The following is a 19,646-nucleotide window of genomic DNA, read 5'->3' on the forward strand; positions in this document are numbered from 1 at the left end:
CCAGTGTATAATAGCATTTATCTGTATTTTCTGACTTTATAACCACAAATATGTATTTCTTTATAATTTCTTTGGGAACAGTTTGGTAGTTTCTCATAAAACTAAACATGTTAGGACCACATGCCCAGCAATTGTACTCTTAGGTGTTTATCTCAGAGAAATGAAAACTCTGTTCACAGAATGTCCTATACGTGAATGTTCACAGCAGCTTTATTTATAACAGCTAAAGATGAAACAATCCAGGTCCTTCACTGGGTGAGAGGTCAAACAACTTGTACATGGAATAGTGCTCAGCCATGAAAACAAATGAGCTACTGATCTCTGAGACAACCTGGATCAATCTCCAAAGAATGATGCTGAGTGAAAAAAGTCAACCCCCCACAAAGGTCATATACTGTGTAATTCCATTTACATATAATATTTGAAGTGAGACGTTTAGAGAAATGGAGAATAAATTAGTGGTTTCCAGGGGTTAAGTGGGCGGAAGGGAGGAAGTAGGTATGGCTATAAAAAGGCAACATCCCTTGTGGGGATGGAAATACTCATAAGTTGACTGCATCAATGTTAATATTCTGATATTGTACTATAGTTTTGCAAGATGTTACTAGTGCAAAGATTAAGTGTGTAAATGGGATCTCCCACTGTTATTTCTTAAAACAGCATGTGAATCAACTATTATCTTGAAAGTCTAATTTTAATAAAGATATCAGGAATCAATTTTAACTAGAAAAAAAAAGACCTATTGTGTTCTGTCTTATGGAAATTTATCTTTTAAGTAGTAATGAAATGTATGTGTATAGCAAAAAAAAAAATTGTTGCTTTAAGAAATAAAAACATCTATTACACCTCCACATTGGTGCTACAAGAATTTAATTTTCAGATAACGCAGCTTCCCTTATGATAGCCTGGTGAGGGTTGCTAATGATTTCCTCTTCAGCAAAATTACTTATCCTAGGTAAATAGCAACATACAAGTGATGGGAGAAGACGGGCTGCAGAGGATCAGACTTTACCTGGCTCATTGGCTTTTTTGGTTCCTGATGGCTGTACGTGTGGCCAGCCCCAGGTCTACCCAAAATTCAGTGGACGCATGAGGAGCAATACATTTAAATAGAAATGAGCACTTTCCAGCTATATCTCTCAGGTGTTTGTTCTCAAATTCAGAGAGCCTGGGCCTCACAGGGAGCCAGTTAACAGTGCAGACTCGCTGAGACATGTCCCCTAATGAAGCCAGATTTTCAATATCTCTTACTGATTCGGTGGCTCAGAGGCGTGGCCCCCAAGTCTGCATTTTTAGCAAATGCCCCTGGTGCACCAGGAACACTGCTGTTGGGGTCGCTGAGCGCTGGGCTGGCTCTGGACTGCCCAAGAAGTGGCCACAGTCCTCAAGTAGAGCGATAGATTTTAGTCATCTTTCCCAAAGGACATTAAAGGGTTTTCTTCTAGTGCGGGAGCGTATAAAGGCAATTAAAGGAAACCTTGCTGAGAACTGAATTCATGCTTAAGGAATGGACAGGATGTGGATGCTGAGCTGCAGAGAGGAGAAGAAAACTGCGCTGCGCTGAGACCACAGCCAGGTGGTCCCAGGTCTCAGGAAAGTATATCTGGAAAGCAGAGCATGTGACTTTACCTTTTAACACTTAGGAGGACCAGCGTACGTTCAGGAAACACAGATTGCACTCTCCAGGAAAAAATAATGTCTAAACATTGCCCAGTCTTAGTTCCTTTGAACTGTCATTTCTGCCGCCACACTGGGCACAGGGTCTATTTTGTTCCTGTCTACGCCACAGCAACTTTCCCCACCTCTTGTTGGTGACCTCTTTTCCACCCTTGCCTGCCCTTCTCAGTCTGTTTCTTGGCTAAGACGTTGGCGTCTCCCAGTAATATTACTGATTATCCACTTCAGCTGCTTGGTCTCTGGTCCCCTCAAGTACATACTCTTCCCGGATCGGCATTTCTCCCGGAACCTCCAAGACCAGTTTGACCTGGATGAAGATGCCCTGCCCACCAAGAAGCCCCATCAGCTGGCCGCACCCATGTGCTGGTGGTATTAACTGTAAAACGACTGGGGAAGCACTTGGCTAGGAGTGGCCAGAACAGCTTTTCGCGTCTGCCTCTTGTTTTGCCTGTACGAATTTGGTCTTATCTGTTTGGATATTCCATACTTGTCCTTTGTCACCCTGGTCACAGTCCCCAGGGACCCTTATCTTGCAGGCCTAGTTAAAGAATGACAAGCAGGTCTCTTCTCACATACCAATTTGATCAATTGTTAACAGTTGCAGGTTGTGTAGCATTTAAAGTATAACATGTGACTGCCATGTGACACCCAAGTGGTCATGCCTGCCTTGGGTTAGGGTGGGGGTAATCTCCAAAAAGACTACCATCTTTGGGCTGAATAGTTTCTTCTTTTCTTCAGGGCTGATATATTAACTGCAAATACTTGATAATATCTCTTTGCATTCCTTTACTCAAACCCCAATCTTTCAGTAAAGAAACTATAGTTAACCCCTGAACAAGATAGGGATTAGGCCCTAGCTGGTTTGGCTCAGTGGACAGAGCATGGGCCTGCAGACTAAAGGGTCCTGGGTTCGATTCCAGCCAGGGGCACATGCCTGGGTTGCAGGCTCGATACCCAGTAGGGGGCGTGAAGGAGGCAGCCAATCAATGATTCTCTCTCATCACTGATGTTTCTATCTCTCTCTCTCCCTCTCCCTTCCTCTCTGAAATCAATACAAATATTAAAAAAAGAGACAGGGATTAGGGGTGCCAACCTCCTGGACAGTTGAAATCCATTTATAACTTTGACTCCCCCAAAACTTAACAACTGATAGCCTACTAACTATACTGATATCATGAACAGTTGATTAACACATATTTTGTATGTTTTATGTATTATATACTGTATTCTACGATAAAGTAAGCTAGAGGAAAGAATATCATAAGGAAGAGAAGAAACATTATGTATTGGATGTATTTATTTAAAAAAAAAAACATGTGTCAGTGGGCCCACACAGTTCAAACCTGTGTTGTTCAAGAGGTCACCTGCATTACAAGTGCGTTAACATTTTCCATGCATATTTATTTGCAGGTACAAAAATGTCTGGGGAACAGAAACTGCCGGAACTGTGTTTTTTGTCCAGTGCCTTTGGCACAATTGATTTTGCGGTTATAGTTTGGAGACTGCACAAATCTTCCTAGTGTTAGGCCGAACAAAGAGTCCCTTCTGTGTGAAATGGTGTCAGAAAAAATTGTCCCCTAGTGGTGAAAGCCCTTCCTCTATGGCAGTTTCTTATCTTTCACTATCAATTGCCTGTAGTTACTGGTCTCTAATGACAAAATGTTGCCTCTGTCTCATAGTTGAAATGTAAACACCCAGATCACAGGGGGTTAGCACACAGTTTCATTCCTACCTTCCTATATAAATCAGGGCATTCCACAGCAGGGGAGTCCTACCTGTCTGCCCTGGAGGGTTAATCCCCTACCAGGTAAGTCTTCTCAGAGCAGCACTGATTCAACTTACCTTGTAGTTGAAGAGAAACAATCCACAGAACAGGCTGTACAAATCTGCCGTGAGCAGGGAGAGGTTGACCGAAGTGGCGCTGGTTTTCTTTATGACGATCGGCATGAAGCTGTAGAGGCCAAACATGCAGGCGCTGAAGCCAACGTAGAGCAGGCCTTGGGGAGAGAAAGACAGGCAACATCTTAGCCTCCTCCAGGGCCTCTTGGCGTCCACAGTGGGTGAAAGGGGGGAACCGCGCACACCACTGATCATTCCCGAAGGGAGTTTTTCTTTCACGCCATTTACCGGTGTTTCGCATTGAGTACCACACAGCTAAAACATGCAAAGTAAGAAAACAGACTTTCTGCTTCCCACCATGTAGCTGACATTTTGCACCTTCTAGGAAGGAGTGGCTCTTAGTGCTGCAGTCAGAACACGGGGTTGAGGCTTCTGAATTCTATTCTCAGTTGTGTGGTACTTCTATCTGTCTCGGTTAAAACTTCTTTCATCTTCTAGTTTTTTTCATTTGCAAAATAGGAACAAAACTGCTTGGTACCATGTATTGTTCACAATGACAAATAATTATATCGTCCTTAAAGTTGCAGGGCTTACCTGTCAAAGAGATCGGGACTTAAGTCAGAGAACTGAAATGGAATCCTAACTGCATGACCCTGGGAAGACAAGGTCATTGCCCTGAGCACAGATGACCTTCCAGATTTGTGAATCCTGCCCAGCCCTATCACCAGCACACAGGGGCCTATTCCTTCATCACCTTTCCCAGCACGCCGTGGGCCCTCACATGTAAGTTCTGCTGTGTTATACATAAATAGGGAAATGCTTTGCAAACCATCAAAGAACTAAATTGTGCAAAAGAGAAAGAAAAAGAAATGCCCTTAAAATGCTATATGTTCATCCAGTCTCTCATCCTCTAAATCAGTCTTTCTCTCTCTAACTAGATACACAATTGTTAATACTAATTCCATAAGTGCACAATTTTGTTGGGTCTCAAGCAGAATTTTATAACTAAATCCAAGTTTGGTTTAATTTTCTGTAGATGTTTATACCACATAAATGTAGAAAAATAATTCTAATTTCTCTACCTTGAAAGAATAAGGCATAGAATAAGCATAAGTAATACAAGCCAGTGGACTTTGTAATACAATAGAAGTAACCAACCTTTCCCAAGGAACCCTTGATATATAATGTATGTGGTGTGGGCCTTGGGCAGATAGCTTCCTCGAATCCTGTGCACTTTGGAGGATTTGACTATGAAGACCAGTGACTCCCCCAAAGAGAAGTTTGTTTTTCCATATGAAAAATACAGGGTATCCCCCCAAAATGTATATACACTTTAATAGCTGATAGCTCAATTTTGAAAATGAATTGTATTTTAATAAACATTGCCTTTATAATTATTCAAAGTGTGTGTATACATTTTTGGGGACACCCTATACTTAAGGACACAAATAATCATTCTATACACTTCTGGGCCTAAATTTAAGGAAAGCCACATCAAACCTATATACAAAGTTATTCTGAACAGTAAGCAAACTCAGTGCAACAGCCCCCTCTAGTGTGGCGGGAGTGCCCCAAGAGGACACTGGAATACCCTTCCCTATTCCGCCGAGGACAAGTCCTCTGGGGCTATTCTGTCATTGTAATAGCAGATGGTGACTTTCTACTCTCCAGCAGAAGTCTTCATTCCCTAAAAGTGGTCAATTCTCCTGTGCTTGGGTTCCGTGCTGCCTATTATTCATTTGCCTTTTAAGCAAGTTGCTAAAAATGCAACACTAAAGAACCTCTGATCAATACATGAAGAGACAAAAAATTAATTCAGTATCCCTTTAAGGAATCTGAGACTAGGGGCAAGATCTAGCTGTAAAATAATTCACTGAAAATAATCAAACTTGATCTGAACAGAGTCTAGGCACGCCTCCCCCCGTCCCCCCCTCCCCCCACCCGCCCCCCCTCCCCCCCCGCCCTTTTTAGGCATCACTGATTTAGATTATACATGTCTGAGCTAGAAAGTTTCAGAATCCTACTCTTCCACTACGTTACCTAGCACACCAAGGACGCTCACATGTTGGCTCTTGATATTTTCCATTCAATCAATTATTTAACCATTTATTCACAGAATGCCTGCTATGTCCTGGGCGCTCTGTTATAGGCTAGCAGTGAAATGGAAAACGTGGTAGACAAGAGGCCTCGAGTTGGGATTAGTGCTGAGAAGAAAGAAAAGGGTTCCTTCCAGGGCATGCCGGGGGGCTTGCCTCAGGCAGGGTGACGAGAGAAGGCTGCTCTGTGGAGGTGGCATTCACCTCGATGGCTGGAGAATGAAAAGGACTACTAGGGGAGGAGCCAGGGGAGGAGGGTTGTAGGTGGGGAGCTCTGCAAATGAAAACACCCTCAGAAGGACCAGGGCCAGATGGGTTCCAGCAGCTGTCAGAGGACAGATATCTGAGCAGAATGAACAGAATACTGTAGAGATAAGAGCTGAGGCTAGAAAGTCAGGCAAGGGATGAATTCTGCCGGGCCTTGTACATCTTGGAAAGAAATCTTATCCTAGTTATAATGAGAAGCCTTTTAGGAGCTTGTAGCAAGTGGCTAATCTCTGATCTACATTTTTAGAAGGTGACTGGCTACTGTGCAGAGAAGGGATTGGAAGGAGAAAAATATACGAGCAGACCAGCGAGGAGTGTAGTGTCAGAGTCCAGGCAAGAGATGCCGGTGGCTTTGCTGAGAATGGCCATGGAGATGAGGGGAAGTGGCCGTGTCTGTGAAGACTCAGCAAGTGCTGGTGATAACTGGTTGTCAGTGTTGAGGGGAAGGAGGGCATCAGGGATACCCTTGGGTTCTGGCTAATTTATAAACTGGGTGAAGTGTGATGCCATTTACGGAGATGACGAGAAACGAGGGATTACCAGGTTTTCAGGGAAAACGGAAAGCTCCATTTTGAACGTGTTAAATTGTAAATGCTTATGCATCCTCTAGAGCAGTGGTTCTCAACCTTCCTAATGCCACGACCCTTTAATACAGTTCCTCATGTTGTGGTGACCCCCAATTTCATTGTTACAAATTGAACATAATTAAAACATAGTGATTAATCACAAAAACAATAAGTAATTATATATGTGTTTTCCGATGGTCTCAGGCGACCCCTGTGAAAGGGTCATTCGACCCCAAAGGGGTCGCGACCCACAGGTTGAGAACCGCTGCTCTCGAGAATCTGTGCAGTAGGAAGCGACATTGTAGTTGGCAGGCTCAGAGGCGAGGTGTGACTTTACAAGCATACTTGGTGAGCCAAGAGAGTAGGAAATCAGACACGCAGTAGAGCTTTACCCTACCCATCAGCTTTAACGTTCTCAATGTATTTTTAAAGACTGTAGAAATTAAGTGTAGGGGGGTGGGAGTGGGATGTATGCACCATCACAATTAACCACTTTGCAAGGTCAATCAGTGTTTTCGTGTGTGAATATCCTGTTTCATGAGCAAAGCATAGTTAGTCCAGTGAACACAGGACTGAATGACAGTGGGAATTTGCTATTCTTAGACGGACACCAGCTTGTTAGTGGACATTAGCAATGCCTCTGAAGACCCAACTTGCTGTCCATGCAGGGTTTTCAAACAATCGATCAACTTGATGGAATAAATGAGCTGCATTGACTCTTGACTGACAACTACATAATAGCTGCAATAACACATTTATAGACAGGGTGTGTGTACAACCATTTCTTAATTGAAATGTTTTCTTTCTCACTGAAGATAGCATTCATTCACGCTTGTCCTCATGCACCAAGAGACTTAAGCTAAAGAGATTGGAAAAGAATACTGTCAGCTGACACTAATTGAGAGCTTGCTAGGTGTCACATACTTTATATACATCAATTAATTAATCCCCACAACAGTATAACGCCATTACTAGTGTTTCTCTCATTATACAGCTAAGGAAATGAGTGTATCAGTCAAGAAACATGGTCCATACCAGGTTCAATAGAGGAAATTTAATATGGGGCACAGTTACAAAGGTATTTGAATGGATGAGAGGGGAAACGGGAATGGTGAGGCAATGCAGAGACTAGCAATGGCAGTAAGTAACAGCCTGGAACTAGAGTGGTCCGGTGACGAGGCCATGTTACCAGGGGTCGGAAGGTAGGGAGCCCATCACAGAGGTGACTCAGGCCTTCCTAGAGACCCAACCCCAAAACAGAGAAACAGGGAGCAGCACCCTGGTTCCTTCCTCCCACCTCTCAGTGTCCCTCTGCTGCCTCCCATTGGCCAAGCCAATCTGGAAGCCAACTGAGTAGGGTGCCTGGGAAATGTAGTTTGCAGAGCAGAGCAAGTGAGGGCAAGAAACAGATGGACCTGGGAGTAAGCAGGCAAAGGCTCCTACAGAGAGAGTGCCTTGCCCTCAGGTCACACAGGCCATCTGACTTTAAATTCCGAGCACATACCACTATTTATATTACTTACTTAATTATATTGTGAAGAGAAATGGGCTTTGAAAGAGAATCCTATCTGATTCTAGTGAGCATCTCATTGTACATATGATAATATATATATATGATATATACATGATATATCATGTATATCTCATCTACATGATATATCATATATACACCATGTATAAGTAGATGATATATACACGTATATATGATGTGATTATATTGTATATATAACATATACATGTATATAGTATGTGTCTGTGTCTGTTGCATATATTTCATTTCATCACTTTTTTGGGGATCTCACTGGTATTCTTCCACTTTCTTTGGGTTTTTAAAATATTATTTCTAATGCTTAAAAATAAAGGTTAAGTAAGCTGGTTTCTCAGAACATATGCACTGGCTAAGCCGGTAAAGGGTGCCAGGCTGCCAGGGCTTGCTCAGAGAGTGCACATCGTCCCAGCAGCCGTGAGCTTCGTCAAGTCGCCTAAACTTCCTGGCCTCCAACTCGGCATTGGTTAAAAAAAAGAAAAGGTGCATTCTTAATTTTCCTTAAGGTCCTTCCTGCTCTGTGGTTCCATTATCCATCTTCAGGGAAAGGTCAACTGTCCTGTTTGAGGCTCCAGGAAAAATCAAACAAGCATCACCCACAACATGAGGCGTGAGGAAGCCCCTGCCTCCCACAGGCCCGGGCTGCTGACCACCGTGTGCTTCTCTCCTCCGACACCTGCCTTTCACCCCCGCTCACATGTGTCCATGCATCCTTAGCACAACATGGCAAACGGGATGAAGAGAATGGTGAATCGATTTACTAGATTTCCAACTGTGCTCCCCAGGAGGACATTTTAGCTCCTTTAGGCCACACATTTTACTCAAATTTAATGATCGCGTAACCAGGCCCAGCCTTTCTGTTCAGTAGAGTAAAACAAATAATAAAAATAAGCAACTGTTATCTCCTTGCTTTTAATTACTTTGCATCCTGCAATTTGTCAATGTTCTAGAAAAACAACAGAATCTGTTTTTTAAAAAATTCTCCCAAGTCCAGAAAATATAAAACACATTTATTATTCCACTGACTCCATAGGAAAAAAACACAACTATTTACTTTGAGAAAGTGGCAACCATATGAGCTGTTCATGAAACTTTGTGAAGGCGATTACTGAGGTGGAGAGAGGAAGGAACATGTTGACAGATGGGGGAGGTGAAGACAGCAGATTCTGGTCTAGAGGCGCTCTGAGCTCTCCAGCCAGACCCAGCAGGCAGAGCGTGGACTCTGGGGAGACCTCCCGAGGAGTGGGGTGGGGGAGGACCCTCTAGGACAGCCATTGTCAACCTCTTCACTCACGACACACATAAACTAATTACTAACATTTGGTGGAGCACCAAAAAAACGTATTTTTTTTTTTGCCAATCTGACAAAAATAAAAGTATAATTTTGAATCATTCACACCGGATGGCTGTTGCTGTGCTGGCTGCTGTCATTTTTTTTATTTGACAGACTAGGGGAACAGAGGTCAGTGCCCCAGACTAAACAGTCAGGTGTTGCATGTTCTAAAGTGTTCACAGCACACCTCTGCTCCAGGAGGGTGCTGACCTCTCCTTCCCCATGTCCCCATGAGTCCCAGCGGCTGCGATGCCATCTCCCGGCTCCCCAGAAAGTAAGTGCAATGCCAAGCCTGAAGTCTCCTGCCACCCTCTTGTCATTCATTCATTCATTCATTCGCTTACTTAGTAAATATTTACTCACTGAATATGTGCCTAGAATTGAGCTGAACATTAGAACCTTACAGTAGGTCAGGATGAGGTAAGGAGGACAAAAGTGGCCTTGGAGCAAAAAACACACACCAAACCTCAAATCCAACCCCATCATTGCTTCAGAAGAAAAGGACGAATATTTGATTGCCTTTCTAGACCGTTGTGGCCTCATTTCCCATCAGGAATTAAACAAATGGTTCTGTAATGTGCTCCTTTTACACGGCCCTTCATCATTTCCGACTGCAGGGGACTGACGTTTCAATGGCAATGTGAGGGCTCAGAATAAAACTACCTTTCGATGAGACATTTAACTAACACCGAGTTGTAAGAGAACCTCAGCGGACGTGCACCTGCCATCCACATAATTAGAGGACAGATTGCTTTTTATTATTTCTATTACTATTAATATAACATTAATTTATACTCACGGACCACTACATGGGAAGCATTCTTGAGCCTGGGTAATGTTTTGTTTCCTGGCACTGAGAGTCACAAAGGCAAATGTGTCTGTAACCTGCATCTGGTTTCCTTGCCCAACTGCCCTCCCTGGCCCGCCCCCATCTCCTCCTCTCTATTGATTTTCATTTCATTGGAACATTCTACAGCAAAACACAAGAGAAATTAAATGGCAGGACCCTGTGACAGCCGCAAGGGCTGGGCAGCCCTGGAAGTCACTAGAACGAATCCCCAGGGAGAGTCCTGCATAATCCTGTAGCTTGCAGTGCATCTTTGGAGGGAGTTTTCTCAGCAGCCGGTGGCTCTGGATGCTCTGGGGTCGAAGGTAGGCAAAGTGGTGCGGTGCAGTTTATGCTGTTGCCGACCTTGCTCATGGAAGCAGAATTCGACTTAAGCTGTTAATTCCATCAAAGCTCATATAAACTGGAGGTGGCTCAAGCAGCCAGCTTCCATGTGGGGGGTCAGGTGTACTTTCACCCCCATGTACATGCACTGTGCACACAATTTCCAAGCACCTCCACAAAGCCAGGCTCTGCCCTCATTGCTGGGACTCGTGCATCTCGGTGTAGACACTGAGGGCATTAGAGCCTAAGGGTATTAAATGTTAGTCCCTACCAGAGCTTTCTGTGGGATCATCACAGCATCACTTAGGATCTCAAGTCCTTGTCCTAATTTTTCTTGTTGTTTTAGGAGAAAACTGATTTTAGAGAGAAATGTAATCTGAGATGCCTTGGTTGACTAACCAGCTCCAATTGTCTCTGATATTTTTCACCAAGTCCACTGGAGATCAGTTAGCCATTCCTTATATGCAAGATGCTCCCTTCTGAAAGGTTTTTATGGACTCAGAATGTCCATTACATTGTTTTTCTCTTATGCCTTTGTGTTAAGTTCCGTTTTCTCCCCTTTACCAAAGTGCCACTTTTTTTTTTTTTACTTTTTGTGTTTTGTCTATCATTCTTTTTTAAAAAATTATTTATTTTTTATTGCCTAAAGATTTACATGTCTCCTTTTTCCCCAATTGCCCCCCCCCCCCCCAGCCATTCCCACCTGGGGCAAGCCCCCACCGCCCCAGTGTCTGTGTCCATTGGTTATGCTAATATGCATGCATACAAATCCTTTGGTTGCTCTCTAACCACCCCGCCCTGCCATTTGTCTAGGATCTATTCTTGTTCATCAGATTATGTTGATCATTATATCCCACATATGAGTTGAGATCATGTGATATTTATCTTTCTCCGACTGGCTTATTTCACTTAGCATAATGCCACTTTTTAACGATCACATCAGTGTTGCATTGTTTGGCTAGAGCAAACTGCTGTCATTTATGTCCCACCACTGCCTCAGGGCACTCTTTCTTTCTGGTTGGTCTTTAACCTAATGACATACTTCTGTGTCTCCACTAATGGCATCTTGATGAGGATAATGGGCCAAAGCTCAATTAGGAAACATTATGAATCATACCTAGAATTCCTAAAATGACAAGGGGACTTCATTTTCTTTGTCCCTGCATTCTAAATCTTTTCATTGTTCGTGCTCCAGGCCCACCCACCTTACTCTTCGAATGTTATTTCTCAGGTTCACTTAAAAAACAGCATCTTAGGTGAAGAAACCCCTTACCTATTTGCCAATCCCAGGGCACCTTTAACAGCTCCTTGTGCTCCATTATAGCTCTGCAAATGGAAAGAAAGTGGACCTGATGAGCAAGATTATGAGGCATCCTACTTCTTTTCTCTCACCAGCTTTGTACAAATCGTGCAGCAACCAACTGAATGTCAAAACTACCTCCGGGCCATGCAGAGGCCAGTCTAATTAGACAGACTGGGGTTTATCCTGAAGCCTCTTGATGGGGTGGCCAGCAGGGGTGAGTGTGCCAGTGGGCATGGTGGAGCCCAAACCTCCCACTGATCTTCACACCCACGCAGTCTGCCTATGGCCTGTGTTTTTTCTTGCTTAGATGCTTCCTGAAAAGGAAACGGTGAGGTTTGGAAAATTTCTGTGCTTGCAGGTGTAATGAATTTTCTGACTGAGCATTTTCTAGGGCAGTGATTCTCAGACTTTCATGTGCAAAAGAGCCATCTGGGAAGCATGTGGAAACAGCTTCCTGGCCCCATTCCTAGCGATTCTGATTCCATAGATCTGGGAGGGGACCAGGGATGTGCATGTCTGAGGGGTTCTCACATGGCACCAGAGAAGCACACGGAGAACCACTGCTCTAGAAGAGTACCCGGAGGTGAGGGTGGCATCATGTCACCAGTGCTGTTTGGTTTCCGTGTGTCCTTGATGCATCCCATTTGCCAAACTCACCCATATGCCACCACTTCCATGATTTTGGTAGCAGTGTCTCTGAAGGGCTCAGTCGGCGCTAATGGACTGCAACGGAAGCCAATGAGCGCTAGATCTAGGAATATATTTTTTGGATTCAAGAATAATAATCCATAAAATGAGCCATCCATCTACAAAATGTTGGTTCTGAACAGTCGAACTAGGCAATTTCTTTTCCTCTCACACACCTAAAGCACCAAATTTAGGAGCTTTAAAATGCCATCATGCTTTCAAAATGAACCAAAAATAAATCCTCGGAGAGTCTTCCCATCTCAGTGCCTTGTGTGCTACGGAGCTTTTCACTTCTATCTGAGGGTACTGGAATTTGGAGGATTCCTGGAAACAGCCTATTTGCAAACCATGTTTAAGGCGATGCTAAAATAGCTTCCATAAATAATCTCAGACACTGAACCAATACAACTGCAAAGTACTTGCTTTGTAGAAAATTATTTGGTGAAATCAGAATTGCTTGCTTTGTAAAAACAGATTTGGTGAAATTAGACAGGAGGTCATACATTTATCCACCTCTTATGTGAAACTCAAATATGTGGCCTTTCTTGATGAAAAACGATACTTCGTTTGACACTTATTCTCACAGCAATTTCTGAGGCACAGTCCAGTGCTAACTTATATGTTCCCACACCAGAATTATTGAAAAAATTGGTGTTTTTGACTTTTTGAGAATGTGTGTGCTATATCTTCACCTGTTTTTAAAAATGTATCTTTATTGTTGAAAGTATTACAGAGGTCCCCTTTTTTCTCCATTGACCCTCTCCACCCCACCCCCACCCCCACATCCTCACCCTCCTCCCCACCAGGCCTTCACCGCACTATTGTCTCTTTCCATGGGGTATGCATATGTGCATATAAGTTCTTTGGTTATTTAAGGGAAATGGAAACACAAAATTTCTAAGAGATGAATTTGAAATATGATTCACTCATGCAAATCCATGGGCAATAGAAGAGAAAACGGATGAAAGAGCAAATTTAAACTGTAAGTTTTCAGGTGGCGGTCGTAGCTCACCCATACACAGAATGCCCCTTTCTGGAAGTGCATCCGATCGCGACGTTTACACTTAGTTTTTCTATTTCTCTACGTAACAACCCACAGGCTCGTTTGGGAGAATCAATGTACATCTAACGGTTTCCTGTAAATTATCTTCAACGTCCATGAAATGTTTTTCTAATAATTTACAATAAACTTGTTTAGTTTAGAAGAAATTTACTAATAAAGATATTGAGTTTTCCGATTTCATATGGGGAATTGGTGACAGGTTCCCTGCTTTGATTTTTATAAAATAAAGTTACCAACCCTACGCCAAAGAAAAAAATTTTAAACACATGCCCTAAGAGTCTCTACTGTCTGAGTTTCTTGTTATTTTTACTCACAATTGAATTCCACTGAAAAATGCCCCGAAGAGTCCGATCATGCCCAGGAATTCCACTCGGCTCAGGGTTCGGATGATGTACTCTTCCCAGACGTTAGAGATACCATAGAGTGTGGCTCCTGCTAAGACCAGAAGGTCCCCTACCAGCTTATTTTCCCCTAGGAACAATAACAACGACAACAACAACAAAAAACAACAACAAAGAGAACTTCATTAAAAATTCTTAACAAGAATTTAGCACCAGCAAAATTCTATTCTGGCATTTTTATAGAAGTTCTGTAACTTACCACCTGAGATTTAGTAAAGTTTGTTTATGGGCGGTCAATATGCTTCCCTTATTCACTCAAGAAATGTATTAAGCATTTCCTATGTGCCACTGTTCTAGGTGTGGGTGCTACACAATTTACCAGGCGACCGAAAAAAACACACAGGAGTACTTGGAGATACAAGAAAAAACCCATTTATTTTCAGATGTTTCACATGTACTAGTACAGTGACTCAGGGGGTCAGTTCTCCAAATCCTGAGCAAGCCAATATGGAGGAAGCTTTCTCTTCATACCCTTTGGTTTCTTTGTCCCCCAAATAAGGATCAGACTTCCGGTCCTTTCACGGGCTTTACAGAAAGCCCTGTGTGTTGGGATGGGGGCCGTGAGGCCACACCTAAAGCCTTGGCCTGGCGCCAGCGCTGATAACCCTCTCTAAGGGTTGTGTATTGTTCATGGTTTATGGCCGCTGTAAAATGGGAGTGTTTAGGTAAACAGGTCTTGCAAGACCAGATAATTAAGGAAGGGGCAGTGACTAGACCAGTGATGGCAAACCTTTTGAGCTCGGGCGTGTCAGCATTTTGAAAAACCCTAACTTAACTCTGGTGCCGTGTCACATATAGAAATTTTTTGATATTTGCAACCATAGTAAAACAAAGATGTATATTTTTGATATTTATTTTATTTATTTAAATGCAATTTAACAAAGAAAAATCAACCAAAACAATGAGTTCATGTGTCACCTCTGACACGCTTGTCATAGGTTCACCATCACGGACTAGACTATAGGCTAACAAGAATGTGCATTAGGGATACAGAGTCAGGCAACTAGCAAGCCCCCCCCCCCCAATGTCTTATTTTCCTCATCATGGGGGACCAAGCATGAGTAAGACACAGACAATGGGACGACTAGGTTCCTTTTCTTCTACCTAACAATGAACATGCCATGTCTTGCCTTGGCCTCAACCACAGAGGCAGGTAACCTAGTGAACACACAGAGACTCACCTGCTCCCTGATGCCTTCCCACAAGCACGTCCGCTCCCACCATGCAGCCCATCCCCAGGATGCAGACCACGATGCCGATGAAATGTACAGCCTTGTACCGGATCAGTAGGAAGAACCAGGAGAGTAAAATCACGACCGGGATCACAAAACAGTCCAGGAGCTATTGGCAAGGAAGGAAAGAACAGCAGAAGGTCAGGGGAAGCTTTGCATGGAATAAAGAAACATAACTTAGCTCTGTAGACAGGCTATGCCCCTGAATCTGAGGTTCTGTGTAGAGCCAGAACTAATGCAATTAAAACAGACTCAGAAACAAACTCAAATGAGTTTTACTTAAACATCCCCAAGAGGAAAAGGGGAGAAGGCAAATTAATAAGACAGGCTGGTGGGGAAGATTCTCCGGATCCCTCAGTGCCTGGACTCCAGGGGAACACCTCATATGCTGAGCCATTTCGGATGGTCCTTCCACTTTAGGAATAGATCTGGGAATGGGAGGTAAGGGGGCAGAGGTCTTACAATGTTTTATAAATTACTAGGATTCACACAAAAGTTAAACTTAATTTCTCCCACACAACTGTCTTCCCACAGCCAGTAAAAGTTACTTTCATCTGTCCTTGAAATTTCACTCTTAAAAGAAAATAATTGCTCTCAGTATAAATACAAATATTAATCTCAGAAGTTTACAAATAACTTTAAAATGCTGTTATAAAAAAGAGTAATAAAAGCTAGAAGTCTGAACAGAGTTTAGAAAAAAAATAACTGATTTCACTTCTTATATATTTTGCACAAATAGTGAGATTCCGACAGCCCCAAGAGTTGGTGAAGAATTCACTCTGATCATGCAGTGAAGTAACATGGTGAAATGAAAAAACTCCTATGCCAGGGGCCAGAAATCTGAATTTGAGTGCTAGGTCCTTGCTTATAGCAATATGACTTTGGGCAAATCACAAATCCAGGAAACATCAATTTCCTGATAGTAGAAGAAGATGACTCCTACTGACTTTCCCCAAAGATCATTGTGAAGCTCAGAAACAATACATGTAAAAGCATTTTGTAAATTACTTGGGCCTTGATGGCAATCTATAATCCTGTTTACCAATACATGATCTGGGCTCCACGTACTGTTGTTTCTCTCACACTGTGGTAAGTTGCAGTGACCTTTGACACTCCAGGCAAAGTAGGGTCTCCACTAGACAAACTTATGTCCCACTGGACTTCAAGTCCATATACCAAATGAGAAGCTGGGGATCCTGTCCCATTGCCCAGCACAGCCCCTCTGCTAGAATCCTTGATAAGTGGCCCTACCTCCCAGCAACCAGATTCAGAACAGTGACCCCTAACACTCCTTCACTCTATATCCTATTGACTACTGACTTCTGCCAATTCCATCTTTAAACATCTCTCAAATCTACTCATGCCACCCTCTCTCACTTCCACCACCTAGACTGGACTGAGATAGTGTCATTGCAATAATAATAAATATTGAGTTATTGGCATAATGTCTGCTTTCCCCATATGCCCAGAGGTCCAGGGGAGCAGAATAATATTCCTAGTAATCAAAACCCTGTTTGGCTAATACATTTATCCAATAATAGTTATTGAACAAATACATATGCAAATTTATAATGACCAGAAACATCAAAATAGAGTCTCCAAGATTCATTAAAGGCTGAAAAATATATGTATACAGTAGTCTACCCCCCCGCCCCCCTTTTCCATGGTTTCACTTTCCCTGGTTTTAGTTACCCACGGTCAACCATAGTCTGAAAATATTACATGGAAAATTCCAGAAATAAACAATTCTTAAGTTTCAAGTTGCACATCGTTCTGAGTAGCATGATGCAATCTCATGCTATCCCACTCCATCCTGGCCAGGGTATGAATCATCCCTTTGTCCAGTATATCCACGCTATATATGATACTCACCCATTAGTCAAATAGTAGCCATCTCAGTTATCAGATCGACTGTCACGGTATTACAGTGCTTGTGTTCAAATAATTCTTATTTTACTTATCCTATATAATAAAAGGCTAATATGCAAATCAACCGAACGGCAGAACGACCGGTCACTATGACACGCACTGACCACCAGGGGACAGACGCTCAACCAGGGGGCAGACGCCTCCATGACAGTGCTAAGGATGTCAGTCAGACATCCCCCAAGGGCTCCCAGACTGCGAGAGGGTGCAGGCTGAGCTGAGGGACCCGCCAAGTGCACAAATTTCATGCACCGAGCCTCTAGTATTGTTATAATTGTTTTAATTTATTACTATTGTTAATCTCTTACTGTTCCTAGTTTATAAATTAAACTTTATCATAGGTATGTATGTATAGTAAAAAACATAGCATACAAAGGGTTCTGTACTGTCATCAGTTTCAGGCATCCTCTGGGGGTCTTGGAACATGTCCCCCATGAATAAGGGGGGGAGGGGGGGAGAACTGTATTTGCAGAGCATCCCTGACTGTCAGAGTGGCTTTTGGCCCTGTAAGCAGCACTCAGAATCCCCTCCACCCTGAAGCTTTTTGTGACCTGGGCAGATCCTTCATGCTTCTCTGTGCACTGGTCTCCTTTGCAAAATGAAAGAAGCAATCAGAATGTAAGCTGTCCCTGGGGCTGCTGTGAGATAAGGTGATGAGGGCCCTGTGAATAGTGATTTAACAGTGTGATGGCTGGGGGCTGAGCCTGAAGGGGACAGCACTCCCAGAGGGGCAATGTATAGAGGGGGTGGCTGGTTGGATTGTACTACACAGGATTGCTCACTGCATAGTTAATTAGCAAATGAATGACCCTACTTGATGTGGTAAAATGCTCTAAGGCAGGTGTTACAACTGGCCTCAAATGCCATTAAAGTACATTAGGAAATTTCAGTTTGCCAGTGAAAACTGTTCACTGGGCATGAAACAGTTGGTGTTTTGCTTTAAAAATTAGAAATGATTGCATCAACGGTTGAAATATTTATAGCTACATGCTCCACGACTGGGATTTCATTATCTGGCTGCAAGCCCTCGATCCGTGGAGCCGAAGGCCTCCATTCCTGGATCACTGAAGGCGAACGAGGCCATCATCCAATCTTCAGGGAGGACTGAAGTGAGCCCTTCGGGATCTCGGTGTCATTAGAAATCCCAAAGCATATGATGAGTCCTGGGATCTATTCCCTTAATGGGTTGAGCTAAAAAAAACCCTTATTTGTAAATGGCAGGTCTTACTTGTTGGGAGGACTTTCAGGAAGAAAGAAGGGAAAAGGAGAATGCAAATCCGAGCCAGGGCTTCTGAGACACTGCGGCTAGGGAAGCATGGTGCCCAGTACACTGCAGGAGTGACCGAGTGAATTAATGAATGCACAGCCACTGGGTATCACTGACAGTCAGAAGGGACATTTGAGGTAATCCAGGCTGCTACTGGCGTTTGAGGTGAAATAATTCTTCATCTTGCAGGTCTGCCCCATATTCTCTGCAGAGTACAGTGAGCCCTGACCACTAAAAAAAAAAAAAAAAAAAAAAAAAAAAAGATGCTTCTACACATTAACAAGTGCCCCTTGGGGGCGGTATCTCCCCAGTTTTGGGGAGATACTGCCCAGTTTGTGACCCCTTTATTTAAAAGTTGGGAACTCAGAAGTCTCAAGAGAAGTGATGTATGTGCTCAAGGTCACTCAAATTGCTGACACTAGTGACAGTGCTGTCATGGCTCTTTTCTGAACAATACTTAATGAAGGTCAATTACAGGATTACTACAGGTGGAGGTCTCACTACGGTACCTGTAACTTCAGAAAAGAAACCATTTGGTAGCTGATGTTATTAAACAGGCTATTATTTTCCAGTAATTTTTGGCTCCAGCCTTTTCCTTATGGTCATATAGCATAAAACATACTGACAAAATGATTTACCAATGGTTTTCTGGTAGCTTAACTCCTTAGCTAAGTAGTAGTTAGAGTACTAAAAAAGAGAAGCATTATAATAGATGCCTGTTAAAAAAGAAAAAGAACCAAGAAAGCTTCCGATTTTGTCATTAAACTGTATACTGTATTTATCTTTCTGTGCATACATTTCTATAACCAAAAGAAAAAGTGTAAAATACCAGTACCAAAAAAACCAAACAGATGAATATTGTTTCACAATCATCTTATGCTCTGACAATTCTCAAAGAACTTTCAGAATATTTTGGAAAGAAAAGTGTTCATTACCTCTTAAATTTACATAGCATCTTTCCCCATTGAGTATCAAATTAGCTATTTTGCCTTAGGGGAGGAGCAAGAAGGATCAGAGAAAGCAGCGGAGTCTCAGCATTTGGAAGGGAATGTAAGTCTTTCCTGGCCTGGGTGATGCTGTGGGGAGAACAAGCGTCCCTCCATGCTCCTCCCAGACCATACTTGGTTTGGGTGACATATGCGTTTGTTTCTTGGTTAAGAATCTCAGTATCATAATATTAGGCATAAAAATCTCTGAATGGAGAAATCAGAATCTATGAGAATAAAATATTAACAATGGTTATCCTTGAACTGAATCTTCTCCGCCCCACTG

General features: G+C 42.9%; 1 protein-coding gene across 1 annotated transcript in view; it reads right to left on the bottom strand.

The window, feature by feature from the left end:
* The window catches only part of SLC35F1 (solute carrier family 35 member F1), a gene marked incomplete at its 5' end in the record, with an annotated part of 120,468 nt that overhangs the window by 24,253 nt on the left and 76,569 nt on the right, over window positions 1-19,646 (bottom strand). Inside the window, 4 exons of the mRNA XM_081093574.1 lie at window positions 3,520-3,674; window positions 11,769-11,821; window positions 13,863-14,019; window positions 15,131-15,290. Of these exons, the coding sequence (XP_080949700.1) occupies window positions 3,520-3,674; window positions 11,769-11,821; window positions 13,863-14,019; window positions 15,131-15,290 (525 nt within the window). The remainder of the gene's footprint in view (window positions 1-3,519; window positions 3,675-11,768; window positions 11,822-13,862; window positions 14,020-15,130; window positions 15,291-19,646) is intronic.

This window comes from Myotis nattereri (assembly GCF_964212035.1).
Source record: "Myotis nattereri genome assembly, chromosome: 6".
In the NCBI taxonomy this organism is placed as follows: domain Eukaryota; kingdom Metazoa; phylum Chordata; class Mammalia; order Chiroptera; family Vespertilionidae; genus Myotis; species Myotis nattereri.